At 59.1% G+C, this 24322-nt stretch overlaps 2 protein-coding genes across 3 annotated transcripts in view; both read right to left on the reverse strand.

The window, feature by feature from the left end:
* Positions 1–226: 226 nt before the first annotated feature.
* On the reverse strand, positions 227–14611 carry Tbkbp1 (TBK1 binding protein 1). 2 transcript variants are annotated; one of them, XM_087202624.1, is made up of 10 exons: positions 14490–14611; positions 12609–12861; positions 12216–12338; positions 11909–12013; positions 11034–11214; positions 10422–10597; positions 10281–10342; positions 3254–3372; positions 2424–3040; positions 227–1557 (listed from the first exon to the last, which is right to left on the reverse strand). In XM_087202624.1, the coding sequence occupies exons 2-10, from the start codon at positions 12831–12833 to the stop codon at positions 1429–1431; spliced, it is 1737 nt and encodes a 578-aa protein (XP_087058750.1). In that variant the 5' UTR covers positions 12834–12861; positions 14490–14611; the 3' UTR covers positions 227–1428. The 2 variants fall into 2 exon arrangements, with proteins under 2 accessions (XP_087058750.1, XP_087058749.1); XM_087202623.1 differs by lacking the exon at positions 14490–14611 and adding an exon at positions 13180–14319.
* Positions 14612–20784: 6173 nt separating this feature from the next.
* The window catches only part of Kpnb1 (karyopherin subunit beta 1), a 31318-nt gene continuing 27780 nt past the window's right edge, over positions 20785–24322 (reverse strand). The window contains exon 22 of the mRNA XM_004859557.4: positions 20785–23730. Coding sequence (XP_004859614.1) covers position 23730 — 1 coding nt within the window. The 3' untranslated portion in view covers positions 20785–23729. The remainder of the gene's footprint in view (positions 23731–24322) is intronic.

Below are 24322 nucleotides of genomic sequence, written 5' to 3' on the forward strand. Positions count from 1 at the left end.
ACTGCAAAAAAGAAAAGTCCCTGGCGCCTCTTGGAGCAGGCGGCTGCTTCCTACCTGCCCTAAATGAACTCCACATACAGGTCACTGGTCACCTGCTCACAGGTCCCCGACCACAGTGAACGGGATGCCCCACGTGTCCCCTGCTTGCCAGGCCCCATGGTGTGGCTGAGAGTTTCCACGACCTCCTGGCCCCCTCCCCACGGAGAAGGCGCAGGCTGAGCGCAGATGGAACAGGTAAGATTTATTCGGACTTTCCACTTGTTCAGAGAGCGCAGGGCCCCGCCCCTCTCCAGGCCCCCTTCCCCGTGTCCCCCAGCCAGGGGAACACTCAGGGTACAATGACGCGTGTCTCTGGCGTCTGTGGCCCCAGCTCTGCCCGCCACACCCCTTCACTCGCCGGCACCAAGAGGAGGGGGGGCCTGGAAGATTTGGATCAGAACGGAGCATGCGCAGGCGGTATCGGCCACTGCCGCCCGCCCGGGCTGAGGCCTGGGGGAGGCTCGCAGTGGAGGGGTGCATTCGGCGTGGGCATAGGCTTCCTGGCAGGAGGCTCCCCACCTCGGGCCTGGGCCCGGCCTCCTGCTCCCACCCTTCTGAGGGTACGACTCTGAGGTAGATTTCACAGAGGGAATGTGGGGCAGGACAGGGGTTAGCTCTTTTGAAGTTGACCTCCATAGCACCCTGGGCCGGTTCTTGGGTCCTGGCCCAGGCGGCAGGGGCTGATGATGCCCACCCAGCACACAGAGGCTGGGCCCCACGCGGGCTCCGGGGCACCCATGGTGCCAGGGGCTCCAGTGGGAAAGGGTGGCATCTGCCTCGACCATCTGTGCCTTGGTGCCAGAGGTGCAGGAGGGCATGGGCCTGGCGGCCTGCAGACGGCCCGGGGCAGCCTCTTCAGGCTGGGTCCTCCCTCTCCTCTCCCACCCTCCCTGTTCCCAGCATGGGCAGAGGAGGAAGAGGGCTGGCCTGCAGGGAGTTGCAGGGTGTTGACTCCGAAGCCATGGGATGGAGGAACTGGCGTCAGTGTTGGGGCGGCCTCTGGGCCCTCACAGAGAGGTGCTCCCCGGACAGAGCCCAGGCCAGGGAGGGGCTCAGGGAACCCTGGACATCTGGCCCCTCCTCTCCCCAAGCACTAGACACCTTGGACCCAACCCTTTGGAGTAAGAGGAGAGGGTGAGGCCAGGCTTCGCCCTCCGCATCTCAGCCCACTCCCTGCTTCCCCAGCAGGGACAGGAAGCTGGGACAGCCCACTGGGAAGAGCCAGGGCTGTGGTGCCTGGACCAGGGAAGATGGCACAAACGTTGACTGGGTAGCTAGTGGAGGTATCTGGGGGTCCCAAGGGGCAGGGGCCCCTCACGAGATTCATGCAGCATTCAAAGTGAGTGGGACAATGGAAGAAGACAGAGACAGCCAGCCGGGGGGAGGCGCCTAGATCTTGCTGTTCTCCAGGTGAGAGTCAATGTGTTTGATGAGGGCATCGTCTGGATACCCAATGGGGAAGCCCAGCTGGCAGAGGGGGCAGCTGCGGATGTCGGAGCCCACGGTCTCCATCAGCAGCTGTGGGAGAGAAGGAAGTCACTTAGGGTCCCTGGTCCCCACATCCTTGCTGCCCTTTGCCAGGCACTGCAGCACCCAGGAGGGGTCTGGGCACCCTTTCTCCAGCTCCATCCTCCCCCACCCTAAGACATGGGGTCCCCAGAAGGTGTGCATGGAAGTCACCGCTCAGTCTGCCTGGGCACCCGCAGGAGTGAGGTGAGTTCCCAGACTGACTTAAGACAGCTCTGGCACACTGAGAGCAAGGGACAGTCCCAAGAACACAACTGCCAAAGAATTTCCTGTCTGGCTGTGGAATACATTTTGGTCCCTCTAGGGGGCAAGGAGACGTTCAGGAAGCTCCCCGTTTCCCTGGAGACCCGAGACAGGGTTGTCCTCTGGCACAGACAGAAAAGAGTGGGGCTCTGAGGCCTGCAGGACAACACTGGGTGGGCAGGCCTGGCCCAGTGCGAGCTCAGGGTACCAGAAACTGGCACCGCGCACGCTGCTTCCCCATCACTCCTCCTAAGCACCCTCCAAGGTGAGTAGATACTGGAGCCATTCTGCAGAGGAGGGCACTGAGGATCGGAGAGGGTAACCTATTCCCGGTCCCACTGCACCTAAGGAGGGGACCAGAAACCAAAGCCAGGACTGTCCGTCCGAGCACCACCGCCTTATCGGCAACATCAGATAAGAGTCCCGAGGGTGCAGGCCCAGAGCACAGGAGAAGGAAGGGCGGGTCTGGAGCTGGGGGAGCATGGAGCAGGTGCCCCGCCCCGCAGATGCGGACCGCGAGGGTCGGGGAGACTGAGAAGGGCGGGGCTCCGGGCTCCCCCCTGGCTGCTGGATCACGCGTGTGCACTGCGGGACGGGACCCACGGCTCACTCACGTTGATGGAAGGCCAGGACTGCGCGTGCTCGGCGGGGGCATAGGCGGCGGCCGGCGACTCAGGGATCGGGAAGCCGGCGCAAAAAGAGGCGCAGCGGATGGCGCCGGCCTCGGGGCTGGCCGGGCTGGCGGGCACGGCCCACTCGTCCTCCTCCGAAGGCTGCTTTTCGAAGCGCAGCCGCAGGCCCTCGAAGGCGCGGCGCGGGCTGAGCGGCCGGCCGGGCCCGTAGAGCTCGGCGGCGCCGCCGTAGGCACGGGGCTTGGGCAGCGTGGCGGCCTCGGCCTGCAGCCAGGCGGGGACGGCGCCCGCCAGTGCCGCGCCCTCGGCCAGCTCCGAGTAGCTGCGGCGGCCCTGGAAGCCGGCCTTGGCGAGCTGCGCGGGCGGCCGCGCGTAGGAGCGCTCGGCGGTGGGCGCTGGCGGCGGCGGCGGCGGGGGCCGGGGCTGCGGGGCTGGGCCGCCGGGGGACGCGGGCGAGCGGCGCTGCGGGCTGGGCGGCGGGCAGGGGGGCGCGGGCGAGCGGCGCTGGGGCACGGGCGATGGGCACGGGGGGCAGGGCGGCGGCACGCGGGCCGGCGGGGAGGGCGACGGGCACGGCGGGGCCGGCGAGTGCCTCTGTCCTGCAAGAGAGCGGGCGGGGAGGCGGGACCGAGGTGCGAAGGGAGAAGTCAGAAGTGGTGATGGGTCCGCGGCCGCCCCGGAGGGACCCACAGCCTCGGCTCCTCTCCACAAGCGAAGAGGCGAAGGTGACGCCCGCCCGGGTCTCGGGATGGTTGCCACAGCGACACCCCCCACCCCACCCCCACCCCCGGTCTCAGCCCACCAGAGCTCACCTCCGCTCCTGGCCTGCTCCTGTAGCAAGGTCCTCAGGATCCTGCCCTGCAGGGAACTCAGCTCCCGCAGGCGACCCAGCTCCTCCGTCAGCTCCGTGTAGGCCAGCGCCAAGTTCACTCTGAGGTGGGAGGGCAGGGAGAGGACAGAGGTGAATGAGGCTGTCTGTCCCAGCGTGGAGGAGGAACCAGTCCAGCCCTGTATCCCACGTTCCCAGCCCAAATGCAGGATCTTCTCAGCTTTCAAGTCCACCATGCCTGTAATCCCAGCACTCGGGAAGCTGAGGCAGGAGATCACTGCAAACTCAAGACCAACCTGGACTGCATAGTAAGTTGAAGGCCAGCCTGAACTACGTAGCAAGACCCTGCCTCAAAAATAGGTCTCCCAGGGGCTGGTGCTTTAGCTCAGTGGCGCCGCACCTCCCTTGCAAGCACAAGGTCGTGAGTTCGATCCGTGGTACCAAAATAAATAAATAAATAAACAAATAAATAAATAAATAGGCCTTCCTCAAATACCACCTCTTCCACGCATCCTCCATCTGCCTCCCGAGAACCAATCTCTGGCCAGGGCAGTGGTTTCTAGCCGGAGGCCCACGATAGGGGAGCAGAGGGATTCCCAGGGGCCCCTGCACCCTTGGATGCACTGAGTGTTGTCTGTGGCGGGGACACAGCTCCTGCAGGTATGAGTTCACATACCCCGAGTCTGTGCAGAGCCCGTGAAGACAAAACAGGTTCGTTTATCCGACAGCTGCACCGAATTTACAGTTGAGTTTGTCACTGTGAGTTTTCCTGGCACGCTGTGGAGACAGGCTCCTGGCTGGCAGAAGTGCCAAGTGATAAACCTGACCCTGAGTTGGCTGTGCCAGGCTCTTGCCTCCACCCCAAGGCTGCCTCTGGCCTGGTTTCATCCTCACATCTCACAGGACCCCTGCTGTATGACTCCAGAGAGCAGGTCCACTGGGGTCTTGGAGAGCTGCTCTGTGCCAAACACCTGCAGGGCTGCCACCCACACTACCTCCCGAAGGCTGCCTGCTCTGGAACTGTGCTGCAAGTTCCTGGAAGGCAGAGTTAAAGTGCTGTGCTAATGGCCAGCGCCCATGCAGGTCAGCAGAGGGGCCATGAGCAGAGCCATTTCACTTCCTTTCTCCCTCCTTCCCTTCCTCAGGTCTTCCTGCTCAGGTCTCCCAGGCCCCCACCCTCCCAGGGCTGGAATGGGTTTGATTCAGCAAGGGACCTCACCATGTCCTTTCTCCTGGGGCGGCTCTGGGTCCAGAGCTCGCGCCAGCACTGCTCACCCCCCACCCCCAGCCTCTGCCTGTCCTCAGGCCCTGCTGCCTTCTCCTCTGTGCCGGGCTTGGACAGAGCCTAGGACCTCCCTGAAGGCAGGGGTTCTGGCTTCCTTGGGTCTCCCCAACTCCAGAAAGGACTCTGGAACTTCGGAAGTCAGAGCTGGAGGGCAGTAGCAGATGTCACCCCAGGTAGATCCCTTCCCAAGGGCGTCCTGCCCCAGGGCGGAGGTCAGAGTGCAATCCAAGTTCTCCAGCCCCTAGACCCTGTCCCCTCCTACAGCTAAGGATGCGTGGAGGGAGCGGGGGGGGGGGGGAGGCGTGTGGTGAGAGGAGTGTGCATGTATGTGTGCATGTGTGTGCACACGTGTGGGACCCTGCAGGAGAGGAGGGGCACAGTGAGGCTAGGGCTTAGGGGGCTGAAGAAGCTGTGTGGAGGGGCAGGTGACGACCCCACCCCTGGCTGGCACTCTTACCAATCCTGGGGCAGTGCCAGAGGGCGGGGGAGAAGCGCCCCTCCACTCACTCCCACAGGGGCCTGGGGGACCAGCTACCTCTCCGTGAGGCAGCCCTCGTAGGACCACCAACTGCGGGGGCCCATGTTTCCTCTGTCCTATGCACCCTCACACTCATGGGTCTGTGGGCGTCGCCTGGTGAGACTGGGAGATCCTGGTGTGTCCCACATCAAACTGGGGACTCCCCAGGAAAGCCTCCCCCTTCCGACCAAGGGCAATCTGAGGGCAGGACCTGGGGGGCTTCCCGAGGGCAGGGTCAGGGGATGGACGGAGGGGACTCTGGGCAGGGCACGGATGGATGTCACCCCCCCCCCCACAGCCCCAGCCACCGCTGCTCCTGTCTGCCTTCCGGGCTGTATCTCAGGTGACAGATACAGGTCATCGCCTTCACACTGTGTCTCAAGATCTCACCTGCCACTAGGAGTTTGCAGGCCCCAGCTTTCCCTGTGTGCTCCCCCGCTCAGGAGCCGCCCAGTTTCTCCCTGCAGTGCAGCGGAAATGGGAAAAAGGAGCCCCAGCCAGGTGCCTCTCTCCAGCAGATGCCGCCCCCAAAGCCCCAGGTCGCCCGCATGGAGACTCGTGAGGCCCACGTGAGGGTGCAGAGACCTGACCTCCTCCTGTGACCTGACCTCCTGTGACCTGCCCCCTTCTCAAGGGGGGGATACGCGAAGGACACACATGACTCACAGAAAACACAGCCAAGTCAGTGGAAAAAACTTCAACTCCACACCACACACGTGCCTATGTGCACCTCCATACTCCACTTCCTGGCCTCCTGACCCACACCTGAGTGCTGGCTGGCTTTTTCTGCCATCTAACTCGGAACAGCGGGTCTGGGGAGCGGCAGCAGATGCCACTCAGGTGATCTATGAGAGCACAAGCCCGAAATGCTGTCACAGTCATCACGGCAATTTTACAGATGAGGAAACTGAGGCACACAGGCTGAGTCGCTCAACCCAAGTCCTGAAGCCCAGAGCGGCTGAGCTATGACTGCAGCTCCGGCCTGCTCTATGCACCAGGAGAGGGTGGAGAGGCCTGCCTTGCCTGGGGAGGGGAAGGCGCCAGAGTACTGTGTAGAAGTGGACATCAGAGCCACTGAGAGCGGGCTCAAGGTCAGCACGGTGGAGGCTCGGAGAAGGATTCAAACTCTTGGCACCTCAGCCCGAGTGCAGGCAGCCAGAGTGTGGTGGAGCTGGCAGGAAGGAGGGTACCCTGGCTGCCAGTCATCCCTCCCTCCCTGACTTAGCCTTCCATTCATTCTTTCAGAGAACGAATAGAACAATCATCTTTGCCTTTACCGATGAAGCAACTGAGGTCAGGAAGGTTAGAGACCTCAGAGCCTCCTCTGGGCCGCTCTCTGCTGCAAGCCAGCTGCTGGGACTGGTGAGGATGTGGCGGGGTCAGGGGTCAGGATCAGGCCTCCAGAGGGGCTGAGGTCAGGGTGTAAAGCGGGGTCCTCCCTGAGACGTGGCATGGGGCTGGCAGTTCATCCATGACTGAGATGCTGGGCAGGGGCGGGGTCAGGTTTCAGGGCAGGGATGGAGTTAGGGATGGACTGGGGTGAGGATGACAGCTTCCCAGCTGCCCGGAATCATGGTTTGTTTCAGAGCTGCACGGAAAGAGGATCCAGCATTCCCATCTTTGCCCACAGCTGCCCCCCACCCCCGGCTGCCCCAGCCGCCTCACCCCAAGGGGGAACTTGGGGGTCAAACTTTCCACCACCCACAGGCACACCCAGCATCATCAGCCTTCCCGCCCGCCCGACCCTCAGGGAGGGGACCACAGGCACCCGGCCGTGGAGCGAGCGGACTTGAGGTTGCGGGCTGGGGAGGAGGAAGTCGCTTTGCAACAAGTCAGTGCGCCTCCACTTCCTTTGCGCCTTGAGTCCTCGGCTCCCCTCCGCCAGCTAAGAGTTGAGGTCCCCAGAGTTGGCGCCTCCTGCCAGCCTGTGCTGGGCTTCCAGCAGAGCCGGGTGCCCACGGGTCTAGAAGCCTCCCTGGGCTCATGGTGGGGCATGGGAACCAGGCCCCGGGCTGTCTAGGCTCATACTAGTTGCCCACTGAAATTAGTAATGGTAATAATACCCCTTTCACTTTCAAAGTGATCCGATTTGCTCAACAAATCACATGCTCACCCCTCCAAGAAGAGCCTCCTACCTGCAGGAGACCCTGGCGGCCGGGAAAACACCACGAAGTCCCTCTCCCCACCTGCTTGGACCCTGCTGTACAGATAAAGAATCCCCGGGAGACTTGGGAGACTGTGGGGAGAGGAGGAAGCTGGGTTTGAGACTGATTGGAGACACCAGCTTCAGACATGGTTTAAGGAGGGGAGGGCTGCACATGGTGGCACATGCCTGTCATCCCAGCACTCCGGAGGCTGAGGCAGGGGGATCACTGTGAGTTCGAGGCCAGCCGGGGCTACATAGTGAGACCCTGTCTCCAAAAATAAATAAATAAATAAATAAATAAATAAAATAAACCTAAAGGGAGCAGGGGAGGATGTGGCATTTCCCATTAAGGGGACAACCAGGCAAGGGCTGCTCTCAGCGTAGGTGGCGGGTACAGGGTGGAAGACAGTTCCAAAGCCCTCAGTCCCTCAGACCAGCTCGCAGGAGCCCGGAACCCGCGGGGTAAGTGCTCAGGGGTTAATTCCTGTGAGCACGAGGCCAAGGAGACTTGAAAGAAAGGAAGTAGGGAGGGTGAGAAGGGTGGAGGGGGAGGCCCTGGGCCCGCTGGTTCTGGGGCATGAGGCTGAGCTTGGGGTACGCGGGGGTCTCCAACTTCCGTCCTGACCCAGCTCGCACTGCCCTTGACCTCCGAGCAGTTTCCATCCTCTCTCTCGAGTTCACACTTCTGCCCCACCGCTAACCGCAGCCCACGCAGAGGCTTGTGGGCGGGGAGAGAGGGCGGGGTGGGCGGAAAAGGGCCAGGCCGCAGCGGCAAGCCCCCCGAGCCCCCCGTGTCCGGGAGAAAGAGGCCTGTGGTACCGTCCCCTCGTCACTGCCTCCCCGGGCCTAGCTTCTCACCGGGGCCCTCCCTAAAGAGCCCCTCCCTCCTGGGCCCAGGTCCCCCTCCCGGGACCCCCCAGGCCTTGCCCCCTCAAAAGGCGCCCCTCTCCACTCCCCCGCCCCGGTCACGCCCTCAGAAAGTCCCCTCAAGAGGGGAGGGGCTGTGGGCTGCCTAGCTCTGGGGTCCTCACCTCCCGAGTGGGTGGGCTTCGCCCCTCCTGCCTCATCACTTGCTTTGGCCCCTGAGTGATCCTCAGCAAAGGGACACTGGCACCCAGGGGCTGGGAAACCCAGCGCTGGTGCGTGGACAGCACCAGGGGCAGGACTCAGGGGCGCAATCAGTGCAATGAGGTGACTGATGCAAGGGTTCCCCAAGTCAACAGGCTGCCCCAGGGTCCCAGCTGAGACCAGCGGGCGGCACCTTTCATGCGCATACACTGGCCTCGCTGTGTCCTCTCTGCTTCTCCCACACCCTGCATGGCACTCCGGGAAACCCCGTGTGTCAAAGCCCTACCAGCCTTGGGGCAGCGGCTGGGGAAGGCACAGGGAGGCCGGGAAGGGGAGAGGGACACAGGGACAGGGAGCCCAGAGGGCACATGTGACTGAGGCTTCCTAGGGTGGGAGGATAAGAGGGAGTCCTCAGGAAGAGCCTGTTACCAAAAGGATCTGGGTTTATAAGAAAATAAAACTATGGGGGAGGGAGGACTTCCTGACAACTCCCGCACTCTGAGGCCGCTGCAGGCGGGCACTGAGATTTGCCTCAGCCCGAGAGACCCGTCCAGCCTGGGGGGAGAGAGATGTGGCCTCTGTGGGTCCCCAAGGGCTGGGTGCGGGGCCTTGGCGGGAGGGAGAGGCTGCTGAGAGAAGCCACGTGGGCCACTGGGTCCCCAAGCACGGGCCACACAGTCCCATAGCCCCCAGCACACAGCCTTCAAGGGGACCCAGCACCCCTCCACTGACCCTGCCGGGGCCCTCCCATCACTTCTGGGGTGAGCTGGCACTCCTGAGCTGTGGCAAAGTGTGCGCCCCGGCTCTGAACAGCCGGGCAGGGCAGATCCTCTCTGCAAAGGGTACCCGTGCCCTAGCAGAGGGGTCCCACCCAGCAGGCCCACAAACTGAGTTCTCACCCAGCTATCACAGCTCCACCCAGGCCCTCACCCCACAGTGGGGCGGGAGGCGAGGGGGTCTGGGTGGCCAGAAGCCGGGAGAAAGATGAGGGGCCGCCTGCTGGGAAGGAGCCCGGGGTCCTGCGCTGAGCACACTGTGATGGGGTGAGGCTCTGCCCTTCAGGCCTCAGTCCCCCTCCGGTGAATGCAGACCCCCCGGAGTGTGTGCGCCCCTCGCCCCTTCACAGGGTAAGGACTTGGGCGGAAGGAGGTTGGGCTCTTTTCTCAGAAATTCGGAGAGGATGAGTTCGGGTGCGGGGCCCCCAGGTCACCTCCCCTCCCCTCCTGCTGCCCCTCTTTCCTGCAGGATTCCGAGGCGCATCCCAGTCCCTATGCCACTGCTGTGTGACCCAAGGGAGCCCCTCCTGCTTCCAAGCCTCGGGTTCCTCCCTTCTGAGATGACAAACAAGGCCCAACAAATCCTGAACGAGGCCACCTCCCTTGTCCTCACGAGGAGGGGACAGTAAACCCAACTGCCTGAGCCTTGCTCCTGGTACAGAAAGTGGAGCCCCAGAGGGGCCCCCAAAGCTCACCAGAGGACACAGACTGCAGTGGCAAAGCCACCGAGCAAACCTCGAAACACCTCAGGAGAGGCGGGCACAGTCCCAGAGGAAGATCCTTCCTTCCTGGGACAGAAGCAGTCACAAGCCCCCGAGACACCACCCCCTTGAGGCCTGGGAAGAGAGGTCACAAAAATAATGCAGACTGCTGGCCATCGTGGTACACACTTATAATCCCAGCACTCGGGAGGCTGAGGCAGGAGGATCACCCCAAATTCAAGGCCAGCCTGGGCTACACAGTGAGACTCTTCTCAAAAAACAAAACCAAATAATGTGGAGATACAAAAGCAAACCTAAGGGAGACATTGGATACGACCCTCTGGCCCCGTTAAGAGGGGGCCAGGGTGGCGGTGCACACCTGTCATCACAGCACTTTGGAGGCTGGGATGACCGAGTTCAAGGCCAGCCTGGGCTACACACTGAGACCCTGTCTCAAAAAAAATACAAAAGAAACAGGAAAAGAGGTCAAGGGGCCAGGGTTACAGGTGTGACTTACTGATCGTCGCCAAGTCTCTTCACCCAGGCCACGTCCCGCTCTGACTGGTTGGAGGCCAGGTCCTACGGGGAGGAGGGAGAGGTGAGTCCTCTCCACCACGGGCGCAACCCGGACTCCGAGGGCCGCTGCGCGCCGCGGTACCTGTGCCCGCGTCTCCTGCAGCTGCTTCAGCTCCCCCTGCAGCCGCTCGCACTCGGCCTGCAGCTGCTCCTCGCGGAGCTGAGCCCCCCGCGCCTCCCCCTGGGCCGCCTCCAGCGCCTCCTCCAGCCGCCGCAGCTCCAGCTCGCTCACACTCGGCGCGGGACCTGGCCAGGCCGCTGTGGGGCAGGACAACGTGAGCGGGCCGGGTGGGGGCCGCAGCACGGAGAGGGGGGCGCGGAGGGGAAGGGCGGGCTGCCTGCTGGAGGCTTCAGTAAGCCATCCAGGGCCGCCGGGAGTCTAAAGCATCCTCGGGCCTCTCCTAATCACAGCCCGAGACGCCCCGCACGCTGGGTGGGGGCGCCCTCTGCTGGCAGCACACCCGAGAACTGCAACGTGCTGGCCAGACACTGCTGGGAACGGCCTCGGTGGAGAGGGACGTCGGTGGGGGCATTAGGGTGAGTGGTTGAGGTTTGGGAACTGGGATCGAGTGATTATGGGAAACGTTTAAGATATGACAGTGGGGTCTTAGGTGAGCAAGAAGTGTCCCATGGCGTTGCCATGGGGGTCAGGCTTGGGGACCCGGCATGGGGAAGTCGGTCGCTGAGATCTCACCGTGACCCACGGCGGAACCCCCTCTCAGAGCCAGGTAGTGCAGGTCCAGGTCGGTGCAGGGCGGGGCGGGGGCTGGCGGGGGGCTCAGGCTGGGGAAGGCTGCATCCCGGAGGCCTTGCTGCTGCCGCAACTGCTGCTCCAAGCCACAGATCTGCCGCAGGTGGGTCTCCACCAGGGCTCGCTGCGGGAGGAGGCCCAGGGCTGAGTCTGCATGGGGCCGGGGAGCCCCTGCAGGCTCCCAGAGCCAGGAATCCCCACGTCTGCACAGTTGTCACCCTCCACACACCCCACGCTCCCACTCCCAGCAGCCCTGGGTTCGACGCCACCTCTCCCAGTCACTGCAATGCAGACCATAGTAAAGCACAGCGCCCTTACACCAAGGCCCCATACCCTCCCCGCAGCTCAGCCAGGCTGTTGGCTTTCCTCCGCTTTTCAGAGATGGGATGGAAGCTAAGTGACTTGACCAGGGTCACAGCTCAGAGTTGGCAGAGACCACGTCTCCCCATCCTGGTGCTGGCCCACTGTTCCCACGTGTGGCCGAGTGAGAAGCCGACTCACGCACCTGCCGAGACCCACCCCACTGCAGCAGCCACGGACACTGCTGGCGGCCTCTGCCCCACCCCCAGCACCTCCCAGGCAGGCAGAGGGACACACACTCGCTCGCTCAGTGTCTCCGGTGCAGTCGCCCGCTGCCAGGGTGACACACACAGCACCAACTGCAAGACCAAGTGGGCACTCGAGGGGACACGTGCACACAAGTGGCGTGCACACAGCAAGTGGGGTGTGACAGGTGGGGTCCCGAGGTTGGAGGGCCGACATGCGGAACACATGGGTGCAGGACACCAAGGGGCCTGGCAGCCCTCCTGGCCCCTCACCATCTCCCCCAGCTCTGTCTCTAGGTCACTCTTCTCCACGCAGAGCTTCTCGTAAGCCTGGATCATCTCCCCCAGCTGTTCTTCCTGCTCCTTGTTCTTCTGCAACTGTGTGGGCCGAGACGGGCACCCCGGGGTCACACCCATCCTGCCCGGCCACCCTGCTCCCAGCACCCTGTGGAGGGGCAGGATGAGCTGATCCTGGCATGGTGGCCACCTCAGATCAGTGGGCCACAGAGGCAGAAGCTGGGGGGTGAGGCTAGGGTCCCAGCCATGGGCTGCAGCGGGAGCTGGGTGTTCCAGGGCTCACCTCGTGCTGGAACTGGTTGAGCCTCTGCTGCAGGTTGACCTTCTCCACCTCCAGCAGGGAGCCATCCTTGATTTCATACAGAGAGAAGCCATGCTCCTCTCCGAAGTCACTGATTAGCGGGTACTTCAGCGGGACGGGAAAAAGGGAAGGTCTTCAGGAAGGCTGCAGGCAGCTCCCCACCCATGTCCCCCAAGTCCCCAGCTCTGCCTCCACCCTCCAGTAGGACTCACAGCTCCAAAGCTGGTCCCTCCTAAGTGGCTGCTGGGCTCTGATTTTGCCCCAAAGCAGCTGCCCCAGTCCCTCCTCTGGACCTGCGGATACCTGCTGGAACCGCAGTAGTCCCTGCCACCCCACCCCACACACGCACCCCCACAGCCACCCCCAAGTCCTGACCTTGATCTCGTAGACTTTGAGCCGCCGTCGGAGGGTGGCATTCTCCCTCTCCAGGCCCCCCAGTCGCTCCTTAATGTCCCCGTAAGCCGTGATGAGGGCAAAGTGGGAGGCCGAGCACATGTCCTCCCCCATCGAGGGGTCTGCCGGACCATCCAGCCACACTTCACTGGGCCCCAGGGCCTCCTGCGTCAGGATGCTGATGTCATCCTCAAACATGGACTCCATGGTGAGGACCTGGCCCCCCTCGAGCCTCCTGGGAGAGCAGGGACAAGGTGGACAGGGTCACCTGGGCCTTGTCGCCAGACCCCTCATGCTGGCTGCTGGCAGGAACACCCTGAGACGAAGCCTGGAGGCTTCCTGCCCACAGTGCAGTGGAGGAATCCTGCAGCCCCTCTCGGGCAGCTAAGCCCCATTCTCTGGGGCGGGTGGAAGGAGCAGGAGTTAGGGGAAGCCAGGAGGTAGGGGGACAGCTGACAAACAGGGATGAGGAAGTCCAGCCAGCAGCACAAAAGGGAGACCTGTGGACCAACAGGAACTGCCTCCCTCCCTCCTCTGTCCCTTCCCCAAGTACCTGGCCACCAGGCACCCCATCCCAGGCCTCTGGCACCCTGGCTCCTCCCCAAGGAAGGCCCAGTGCTGCTCCTGGAGCCTCGCGGGCCCTGCCCAACATCACACTTCCTCTTGCAGGATCCCAGAGTTCAGGAAAGGGAAGTGCCTTCCCCTGCACCCGGTGGCCACCGGCCAGGCGCGGCCCCTGACCTGGGACCTACAGAAAGTCCTTGGCCGAGTGTCAGACGCAGCAAACTGGGCAAGGGGGCTGGGGAGGAGCCACGCCAAGAAGTCCCCAGCCCGTCGCTGAGTGGCTGCACACTGGGGCGCCCTGGGAGGGGGCAGGGATGACTCAGGGCTCCCGAAAGAGAGTAGGCAGCAGCGAGGGGGTGCGTGTGTACTTCTGGGCCCTGTTTATGAATGTGTCTGAGGCTGGCGTGGGGGGAGTGTGTCTGTGAATGAGTGTAGGTGTGTCACCGTCAATGGGCGCCTTTGCGGGGCGCGGGTGGGGGTCGGTACGGAGTTCGGAAGCGGCCGGGAGGCTGAGTGTGTGCGCGCGTGTGAGCACGCGTGCGTGAGCGTGTAGGCACGCTCGGGCCGCGTGTCACGTGAGGCACTATGGGAATGTCCGAGGTGTGTGCGCTCGCGGAGTGTGTGCGCCCGAGCCAGGGGCTCGGCGGAGGGGCGCCGGGTCCCGGGCCTCGCGGGACCCACCGGGCTCGGCCTCAGGCCCCGGGGTCTTCCCTGCCCCGGCCTCCGCTGAGTGCCAGGGAGGCGCGTGTGGCCGGGTCTGAGTAAGGAGCGCGCGCGTGTGTAGGGCCGGCCCCACCTTTAACCCTGTCCTGCCCGCCCACGTCTCCCCTCCCCCGGCCCGGGCCAAGGGGCTCTCGCCGCACCTCCCGGACCCCCGCCCGCCGCCCAGGCCACCCGCTGGCGGGCTCGGGGCCCCGGGCCGCGCGTCCACGCCGACCCCTCCGTCCTCCTCCCGGCCCGGGGCCCGCGGAGCGAGGCGGCAGGCGGCTGGGGAGGGGATGCCGTCGCCTCGCGCCCCTCCTGCGGCGCCTTTAAGAGCCGCCCTTTAACCCCCTCCAGCTCGGCGGCGGAAAGTGTCGCCCTCCCCTCCCGGAGCCCGGACCTCGCAGCCCCCTTCCCGCGCCCTCCCTCCACGGCCGGGCCGGGGGCTCTGAGGCGGCAGGGCCTGGGCAGCGGCGGGACCCGGGGGGGGGGGGCTGCGCGCGGCCGGCGCCGGGCCCTGCCAGCCGGGCCACCCGGTGCCAGCCGCCCGCCGGCCCCCGCCACCCCACGACCCCCGCGGCCCGGTCGGGCACTCACAGCGGCTCCGCTTCCTGCGTGCGATCGCGGCGAACGCCCTCCGCCGCCCCAGCCGGGCCCGGGCCCCCACCCCCTGGCACCGCGCTCCGCTCCGCGCCCTGTCGCCGCCGCCGGGTCTCTCCCCACCCCCACCCCTCCCCCACCGCTCCCGCCCGCCCCGCTCCTCCTCCTCCGCTGCTGCCGCCGCCGCCGTCTCCTCCGCCTCCTCCTCCCGGCTGCTCCGGGCCGTTCCAGCTGGGAAGACGCCCGGGACCCCGCCGCTGCCACCGCCACGTGGCGAGGGGAGGCGGCCCCCGCGGTGCGCCCGGGCCCGGCCTGGCAGCGCGCCCGGCGCCCACCGGCTCCCGCCCGCCTCCCCGGCCGGCCCAGTGTGGCGCGGTGGCGCTGCCGGGGGCGGCGCTGGGTACGGGGACGTCTACGCCTTCGGTCCCGGTTGTGCCTCCGGGGAGGAAGCGGGGCGATGATTTTATTTTTATTTGTTTTCATTTTTATTTTTCATCTTTGTTCCGCAGACCTCCCTGTTTTGCACTCGGAGGAGGGGGCGCTGCTGCGATTGTACACTGAACTCGGGTGCAGAGGGAGAGATTAGTTAGGTCTGTAACTTGGAAAGCGAGAGTGAAGAGGTCAAATGCTCATTTAGGGAGACAAGACACACACACACACACACACACACACACACACCACGCACACCACGCACAAGCTCCCACAGGCTGGAGAAATGAGCAAGCAGCACACTTCACCCTTTCCACAGAAATTATCCCAGCACCTCCAAACTGCTGGGCAGGAGACCCAAGTTTTGCTGCCACTATGTGACCTTGGGCAAGTCCCTTGACCTCCGAGTTAGCCTGCAGGTCACTAGTGACGAGGACCCTCATTCTGGAGTGCAGGCCAGAAATGAAGGGCTGGGGGTGTTGCTTCACCTGGGTCCCGGATGGCAAAGCCCTCAGAGGCAGGGCTAGCCCAGGGGCAGGTGGGCTGTAATGGGGAACATAGAGGTACCACACAGGGCACAGGCTGGGAAGGGGGTTCCGCGTGTCCTCTGCCTGTCCTGTGAGGCTGCTGCCATTCTGGCTCTTGAGCGGAAGGAGGAAAGGAAAGGAGCTTTTGCCCTTGTGAATGCTGAGGCCCCGGTAGATGCTGGCTGTCCTGCTGTGGGGGAAACACGGAGCTGGGGTCTGTTGCACCTCCTGGACCGGACCCTTTCTCCAAAGGCCTGGCTGCTCTGGCTTCCCCTGCTTGCTGCTCCTGCTGGCCTGCTCCCTTTTATGGCCAGAGCTGCCTCTGAGCCATTCGGGATGAGCCACCTGGCCTCTAGAATGCAGGGGACGTCCATTACCCAGTGAACCCTAAGGACAAGGCAGGGGTCCCCTCAATGGTGAAGTGGGAGATCAGGCCAGACTGGAGGCCAGGCCAGAACGGAGATCTGGTGAGGCGGCATTCCAAGGTCCTCACAGTACAGGCCCAAGTCAGTTGCCTGGCAGGGTGCTGCCAGTGGCCTTCCCGGGCTCTCGGTGGCTGGTGGTGAAAGCCCAAAAGTGATTGCGCCTGGCATGGGTCCTTCAAAATGTGCCCTTCCTCTCAGTGCCAGCTGAACCTCAGAACCTTCTCCCTGCTTCTATTCTGCCACTTACACCAGACCGTTCTGAGGGCAGGGCCTGTGTCCCCAAGCGCCCCGTCCACTCTGTGCTTAGATCCAAGGATGCCAATGTCTCCCTTGCCCACATGGAGCTTACATTCTGGTACAGAAGCCCTAAAAATAGATGAACCAGTGATTCCAAGATAGATAAATCAGTAAGGCAATTACAGATTTTGATAAAGGTGGGGGGAGGGTGGCCCACACCTGGAATCCCAGCACTCTGGGAGGCTGAGGCAGGAGATCAAAAGTTGGAGTCCAGGCCAGGGATTTAGCTCCGTGGTGCTGCCACCTGCCTCACAAGTGCAAGGTCCTGATTTTGATCACAGGTACCAAAAAAAAACACAAAAAACAACATTTGGGCCGGGGATTTAGCTCAGTGGTTCTGGTGCCTGCCTCAAAAGTGCAAGGTCCCAAGTTCGATCCCCAGTACCCCCCCAAAAAAGAAAAAATTGGAGCCTAGTAGTGACTTAGTGAAACACTAAGTTTCAAAATAAAAAAAATTAAAAAGGAGTGGGGATGTAGCTCAGTGTAAAGGCCCTGGGTTCAATATACAGCACAAATAAATAAATAAATAAAATTGTGGTAAAGAGTAAAAAGGAACAAGAGGTCATGACAGCAAGATCTGTCTCAGAGTCATCCGAGAAGGGCTTCTGATGAGGAGGAGCATTTAAAGGAAATCCTAGGGCAGTGGTGGCAAACCTATGGCACTCGTGCTGCAGTCAGCTGTGTTACTATTGAAAGCTCTAAAAGGTTCTCCATCATTGTCCTAGAGGGTAAGAGTGTTTTACTGAGTGAATAAAGAAATGAAATCACGTGATTTGTGGGTTCTTGCTTCATCTCTCTGAGAACCCTGGACATTGGTGTGAATTCCTCCCAAGGCCTCAATATTTATTTATGTATGTATTTATTTATTTGTGACAGGATCTTCCTATGTGGTTCAGGCTGCCCTCAAAGTTGTGGCAATCCTCCCACCTCAGCCTGATGCAGGTGTGTGCCACCACACTCAGCTTAGACCTGATATTATCCAGGCTCATCTCAGTGGAGATGAAGAAGGTAGAAACCAGGGGTCCTGTTGGGGCAGGTGAGACGGAGCTCAAGCAGGAGAGAGTTGAGGGGAGGCTGGCCTCCCCAGGCTTGGAAGAGGGGAGGCCCTGCCCATTATTAGCGAGTAGGAGAGACAAGTTTCCGCCATGGAAACCCTCAGGGAGACTCTCTCCTACTCTCATGACTTGCTCTGGAGAAACTGTCTTTCCTGTCCCATTTTTATTTTTTGTTTTGTGACCAGGGATCCAACTCTGGTCCTTGCACTTGCACAGCAGGCAGTGAAACCACTGAGCTAAATCCCCGGAGCTCCTGTCCCATTCTTGTCTGAAGAGAGGAGGTGGCATCAGTGAATCAAAATAAAACCCAGATGACTCAAACAGAACCTGGCGGGCAGGAAAACTGATTAGACATGTGACAGCCGAGCCAGTGCCGTCACCCCACCCCAGCCCGGTTCCAGACCTTAGGAATCAGGGCCACCGAGGCCTATCGGGAGCCCCAGGCAGAGGAGAGGACAGTGGGGGCCTTGCTCCTCCAGCAACACCCCAAGTTCCCATGGAGGTCCCCACAGCTTCTGAGTGCGTGAGCAGGATTTGGTAGGAAATAGGTGTTTTCTTACCACTCTCTATATGCTTCATTTTCTCCACATCCATGTTCATTTCTGTCTCCAAGACAAAACTTGCTTGGTTTTTTTTTGTTTTTGGTACCAGGGATTGAATTTAAACCTTTTGGTTTCGAGGCAGGCGCCAGAACCGAACCGCTGAGCTAAATCCACAGCCGACTTGCTTGTTTTTTGCAGCACTGGCAATTGAACCCAGGGCCTCACACATGCTAGGCAAGTGCTCTACTACTGAGCTACATCCTTACTCCCAACTAAAACTTAAAAAAAAAAATTATACTGAGCCGGACAAGGCGGGGCAGAACTGTAATCCCAGCACTCTGAGAGGCTGAGGATCACAAGTTCAAGCCCAGCCTGGGCAACTTAGTGATTTTGTGAGACACTGTCTGAAAAGAAAAAATAAGAAAAAGGGCTGAGGATGTAGCTCAGTGTGAAGGCCCTGGGTTCATTCCTCAGTACTGGGAGGGGGGGAATATATGTAATATTGAATTACTGGAGACCTCTTATGTATTATCCATCAGCATAAGAGCTCCACAGGAGGAGGCTTAGTTCAGTGCTGTCCCCTGTGCAGTGTTTGAGTCTTGGCATACAGTGAGTAGCTGTCCACTGATAGATCAGTTAATCAGTCTGAGGCCCATGCTGAGAGCTCCATGGACATCAACCTTTCACTGGGACCCGTTTTACAGGTGAGGAAACTGAGAATCAGGAAAGTTGACGGATTTGCCCAGGTCAAACTTGAGAGACTAGAACAGTATGAAGGACAGTGCTCAGAAATGGCAGGCCATGCTCCTGAGCTCTTGGTGAATTCTCCCCTCAGGGTGGGACAGGCTGCCCCCGCACCCACAGCTCAGGCCAGCTGCAAGCTGAGGTGCACTTTCCTTCCGGTCAAGAGGGGACCCTTCACACAGGGGCAGCTCAGCCGGGAACCTGGGCCTCACAGGCCTCCTGCCTGTGCGGCACAGATCAGCTGAGCGTCCTCAGTGCCCCGTGGCTTTTCTGGCCACCAGGCAAAGGCAACCACTCGTCCCCCAGCCCGGTCCCCGCAAGGAGGCCCAGGAAGATGGTTTAGATCAAATTCCAATCAGGAGGGAAGCTGGCTTTAGGTGAGAATTCACACACACACACACACACACGCACACACGCACACCCTTCACTAATGAAGAGTTCTCTAAGTCAGGCATGGTGGTACCCACCTATAATCCAGCACCCTGGGAGGCTGAAGTAGGACTGCAAGTTCGAGCCCAGCCTAGGCAACTTAGTGAGATCCTGTCTCAAAATAAACACGGGAGATGGGCATGTAGCTCTCTGTAGAAGTCCTGGGCTCAATCCCTGAAACAGAGCGGTGGCATTGCCTGAAGATTCATGACAGATCTTAGAGCTAAGACAAAATGGCTTTGCCATGGGTACAGGGCTCCTCTGACTCACAACTGGAAGCTCACCGCCAACACTGGTGCACATGGAGCCTGCGGTACAGGCACAGCCTGTGGGCCAGCTGGTGCCAGCCTGCACGGCTCTGGGCAAGGCCCCTCACCCCACAAGTGTCTCATCTACAAAGCGGGACTGATAATGTGCCTCTGGCACCAGGTGAATGCAGGCTCCATCACCGGGTTAACGCTTATTCAGGCCTGGCATCTAGTTAAGTACATAAAACAGCCACCATATAATCACAGCTAATTACTGAGTAATCCTCTTCCCATTCCACCAATTAACACAAGGTTAAGAGGCCAGCCAGAAGCCATCCAGCAAACGAGGGGAAGGGCTGGGAGCTGGCATCTTCTGACACCCTGCCATTCCCAAGCTCCTGGTTGCTCGGCTCTTCCACAACCAAGTGACAGCATCACAGAAACTCCCTGAACTGTGCTGACATCGTGTGAGTTCAAGAGGCACGGAGCCGGGGATTTAACTCAGTGGTTTTACCTCCTGCTGCGCAAGCGCAAGGACCAGAGTTCAATCCCGGGTACAAAAAAAAAAAAAAAAAAGGCAGGGAGTCTGCACCTGTGGTACATAAACCAGTGCCACTCTGAGCTGGGCACGTGGTGGTGGAGACAGCAGTCAGTAGGTCAGGGAGCCTCTGGAACGGGGAAATCCGGTGACATCCACCAAGTCTACATGTGCTTTTTGACAGTGCTGGGGACACCTACACATCCTGGGCACACGGCCCAGGACCTGTGTCTGTGGTGGGCGTGTGGGCATCTGTGACCCCCATGACCTTGGCCTGATGCCTCCATCTTTGTGGCCCTTTCTCATCAGTAAAATGGCACTGGGGTCCCTCAGCTGTCCAGAGACTCGGGACGGAATGAAGCTTGGTGTCTTGCTCACTTGAGTCAGTGAACCCAGGCCAGCCGGCCCTGCAGCTGAAGCAGCCTTGGCTCAGGAGCTGGGGGGCACATTTAGTAGCGGGGTCGCCGGGAGGGTGGCAAAATGAAAACAGAAGTTTCCTCGGGGGCAGCCTGAACTGACAGCACTTTCCCTGAAGCGCACCACCAGGAGGAGTGTTCCCAGCCCACTGCCGCCGCCCAGGATTCCACGGAGAATTATAAGCTACTTACTCCCTTAAGCCAGCCATCTCCAAAGTTGAGCACAAAAATACTAGAACTTCTATTAATAGTTAGCTCATATAAGTACCTTTGAATTTGTCTTGATTATACGATGTATGGGTAATTTATCAATGCCTGAGAGAATGTGACCACAAGCCTCATCCTGACAGGATGCGGATGGGAAAGGTCAAAGGCTCTGAGGCAGGGCATTGAGGCCGGCCCTTCTCTGCTGGGCCAGGACTCTGCAGGTGCCGCTATGGTAATGGCCAGCAGAGGGAAGAGGGGAGAGGGACTGCAAACTAGACACCCCTGTCACTCACAAGGCCACCTCTCCGTCCCTCTCCCCTCTTAAGGACGAAGCCCTGCTCCCCCAGCACACATGCACCCGGGCTCCTTTCAACCACTCACATCACCTCCACGGGGCCAACACCATCTGGAACAAAGAAAAGCAGCAGTGAAAGGTTGAAAATAAAAATAAAGTGGACTTTATTTAGAAGATAAAGGTGGTGGTATCAGTTTTGGTTAATAAAGTCGGGCTCAAGTGTTTTAACAGGTCTTTAATGCCATCACAGACTGGCATGCCAAAGGCATTCTGAATGCCAATTACAGATGGAAGGTGTTTCCAAAACCAAGACACTACCAAAAGCTGATGGAGTTTGGATTTCTCTTAAAGTTGGACCAACGCGCTTCTTAGATAGCAAGAGTAAATAGACTGCTTGGTTTTCAAAGTTAAAACACTACACTGAGCAAATTCCCCTCCCTTTTTCCACAAGTCCTTAGGGCAATATTAGTCGCCTCTGACAGCAAAAATACCAACATTTCAACAGAGAGGGGCTGAGGGGCACCGGGAGAATGAAGAGCAAAATTAATAAGTGTAACTGTATAGGCAGCTGCCACTCGTGGCAAACCAAAGTCTAGTCCGATGCCCATTATCTTCACATTTGCACCGACATCTTCCCAAGCAGACAGTAGGGACATTCTTGAAGGAATGTGCCGAGACTGGGTAGAGGGCCCAGCTGTAGACAGGATGTGCATCCAGTCGCCTCGTGGGTGTCGCAGATTAAGGACAAACACCCGGACTGCGGCGAACCCGCCAGCCGGAGGGAGCAAGGAAAGAGGACTAAACACGCAACCAGTGCGGATGTCTACAAGGCACCAAGACCACAATCCAACCAGCCCATCTCCTCTCCAGCAGGGAGAAAGCATTAACAACAGCACTCATCAACTGCTCCCTGGAACAAAACACCACAAAACACACGCGAGGTTTTGTTTTCATATGGTTCTCGGTGTTCTTTATTCTCCTGCTGCTGTCTCGCTAAGCAGCCCACACAGGACAGAAATGGGTAGCACTGAGGAATGATCAGATTATTTTTCTTTCCCCAACATTCCTGCCCCCTCCCTAAGCCCTGACCCAACCCTATCTGCTCTCAGGAATGGCGAGTCTATCATTAGAGGACCAGGCCTCTTCAGTAGGGCTTAGGAGCTGGTGTTCCTGGTCACAATGGAGCGGCTCTCCTTCAAACACCTGGATTTTTGTTTTTTTTTTTTGTACACTGGTTCACAGATCGGCACTTGACTTTGAACCTGGCACCAAAAGGCACAATATCTGATACCCTGTACAAGAGCTATTAGAGATGCTGCCGTGTGGATGAGCAAAACCAAGCCAATCCCACTCATGAGTGGAAGGCTTGGATGGGGAGGGGAAGACACAAAGCAAGGGGTGGCGAAAAGCACAAGCCCATATTTCTAGCTAGAATGGAAATGAAAGTGGGCATGAGGTTTTGTTTTTTAATCCTCCAATTACCAGGAAGCAATTTTTAAACTTCCTTGGTGTTTTTTAAAGCAGCATATTCAAAATGCCAGCAAAAAACTCCTAGTATCTGCAGAGCCCAATGGGGACAAAGCTCAGACATTCCTTATTGCTGAGATTCTAAGACTCAGGGTGCCCTGTTCCCCTTGTAAAGGGAAAATATTCTGATTTATGATCATCACAGCACATCACACTTCTTAAAAATACTAAAGTGTGTGAGTAGGGGAATGTTTGACACTGTTTTATTACTCTTCAACTTCAGTGGAAAACTAGAATCCTTGCAAGTGCCATTTTGTCAAGAGCTCTAGTCAGTGCGTGCATAGACACACACATTCCTTGCTTTGCTTTGTGTTTTGTTGAAGGTTAGTTGGTTTTGAAAGTGCAGCAATAGACCAATACCGCATTGTAGTCAATCAATAAAAGAGAACAGAAGGCCAAGCAGTTTCCAAATGGTTATTTTATCAGATTGTTTGAACATTAAATTTATCCTCATTTGCAATCCAAAATAGTTACCTGAAGTTGGCTGTTTTGTGTGTGTCTATTTGCTTTTATTGTATATTTGTTTTCTAAAGTCTTTGGCACAATTTTTTTGGGGGCGTTCAGACTGCCACGATACAAAACAGGAGAGAGCTCTGCTTTTGTCCTGCCAATTTTGACCATTTAAAATTTGGTTAGGACTGTGGCTTCTTTGTCTTTGAAGTCTGCATTTTTACTTTTCTATAGTCTCTAACTCCGGGTTCTCTTTCTCCCCCCTCCCCCCTCTACATTCACAGTTGAACCATTATCATCAGGAAAGCGCCCGAGGGAGATCAGGGTAGGAGCTCTGACCGTTCGTCAGTGTTTTCCCTAGAATAATTAAAAAAACGAAAAACAAAAAAAAAAACCCAAGCCAAAACCTAAAAAGCGTCTTTCCTCTTTTTTTTTTTTTTAAACATCTCTTGTGCTGCACCAGTAGACAGAACTTCGGTTAGTTTTTGAAATGCAACATCTAACCCTTGTTTTCTGGGAAAAGGAAACTGCAATGACTTGAAGTTGAGAATGTGGATACCGCCGCACTCACTCACACTCATTCTCAGACCGTAAAGCCCCTTGCCCTCCTCCTCCCACCAGGCACTCGACACAGACAGTACCCCGTGGCAAAGGGACAGTGAAGGTGGGCTTGCGACCCAGGCCTGTCTCTCTCCTCACCAGGCTGCCTTTCGCGACACAGCACCACAGCTGAGCCCAGCCCCTCCTCTTCTCCCAAACCAGTCCTCCGCTCGGCACTGGCCACAAGACAGAAAAGCTAGTCCTAGCCTCCCCTGGGAAGAGACAGCTTTAACAAGCCAGCAAATCCATCGCTCTGCTCCGTTCCACTCTTCTCCTCCAAGACGGCTGACGTCGGGGTTTCCTAGAAGTCAGTGCTTACTTAGCTCACTAACAGCGCTGCTGGTGGCTGCTGTGGCAGGATTTTCAATATGGTGTGTTTTCAAGCCTCACTCACTCATTCTCTCACTCCCAAACACTCAGCATCCGTGCACACTCCTCACTTCCGGGTTTTTCAAAAGATTGGAGATTTCCAGTGGGGGTCTCAGGTTATCGTCCCAATGGTAACAGATCTAGAAACAGACAGGAACGAGAGGTTAATTCCGAGAGCACACATTCCCGCAGAGCTCCAACACCTGATTCCTGCAAAACTGAATGGGATCAGACAACCGCTCTTCCCATGGGCTACCTGTCTGCCCTCGCTGGCACCCACATCAGAAGTTAGGGGAGAAAATAAAATTCAGGCCAGGGATTTAGCTCAGTGGTTCCGGCGCCTGCCTCAAAAGCGCAAGGTCCCGGGTTCGATCCCCAGTACCAAAAAAAAAAAAAAGAAGGGCTGGGGATTTAGCTCAGTGGTTCTGGCACCTGCCTCGCAAGCGCAAGGTCCCGAGTTCAATCCCCGGTACCAAAATAAATAAATAAATACATAAAATTCAAACAGCCAGCTTGACGGTGACCTTTATAGCATGATAATAACAGAGGAGGTAAGAAAGGGGGGAACCCTTGTTCCACAGCAGGGATTAGACACCCATGACAGGGACCTTTTGGAGCTCTGCAGTAAAGAGAAAAGGCCAGGTGAGGTGGTGCACACCTGAACTCCTGCACCCAGGAGGCTGAGGCAAGAGGTCCAGAAGGTTGAGCCCAGCATGGGTAACTTAGCAAGAA

The sequence above is a fragment of the Heterocephalus glaber genome, unplaced genomic scaffold, assembly GCF_053883595.1.
Source record: "Heterocephalus glaber isolate CG9 unplaced genomic scaffold, H.glaber_assembly_v1.0 deba00001773, whole genome shotgun sequence".
In the NCBI taxonomy this organism is placed as follows: Eukaryota; Metazoa; Chordata; class Mammalia; order Rodentia; family Bathyergidae; genus Heterocephalus; species Heterocephalus glaber.

Bases quoted from the DNA above. Each gene is read 5' to 3' on its own strand.
- Tbkbp1 (XM_087202623.1), bottom strand. From the start codon at position 13,199: ATGGGGTGCCTGGTGGCCAG. The intron at 12,339-12,608 runs GTCAGGACTTGG...GTCCCGCTGAAG, and splicing joins TCAAAGTCTACGAGATCAAG to TACCCGCTAATCAGTGACTT. The intron at 3,041-3,253 runs GTGAGCTCTGGT...GCTCTCTTGCAG, and splicing joins GGAGCAGGCCAGGAGCGGAG to GACAGAGGCACTCGCCGGCC.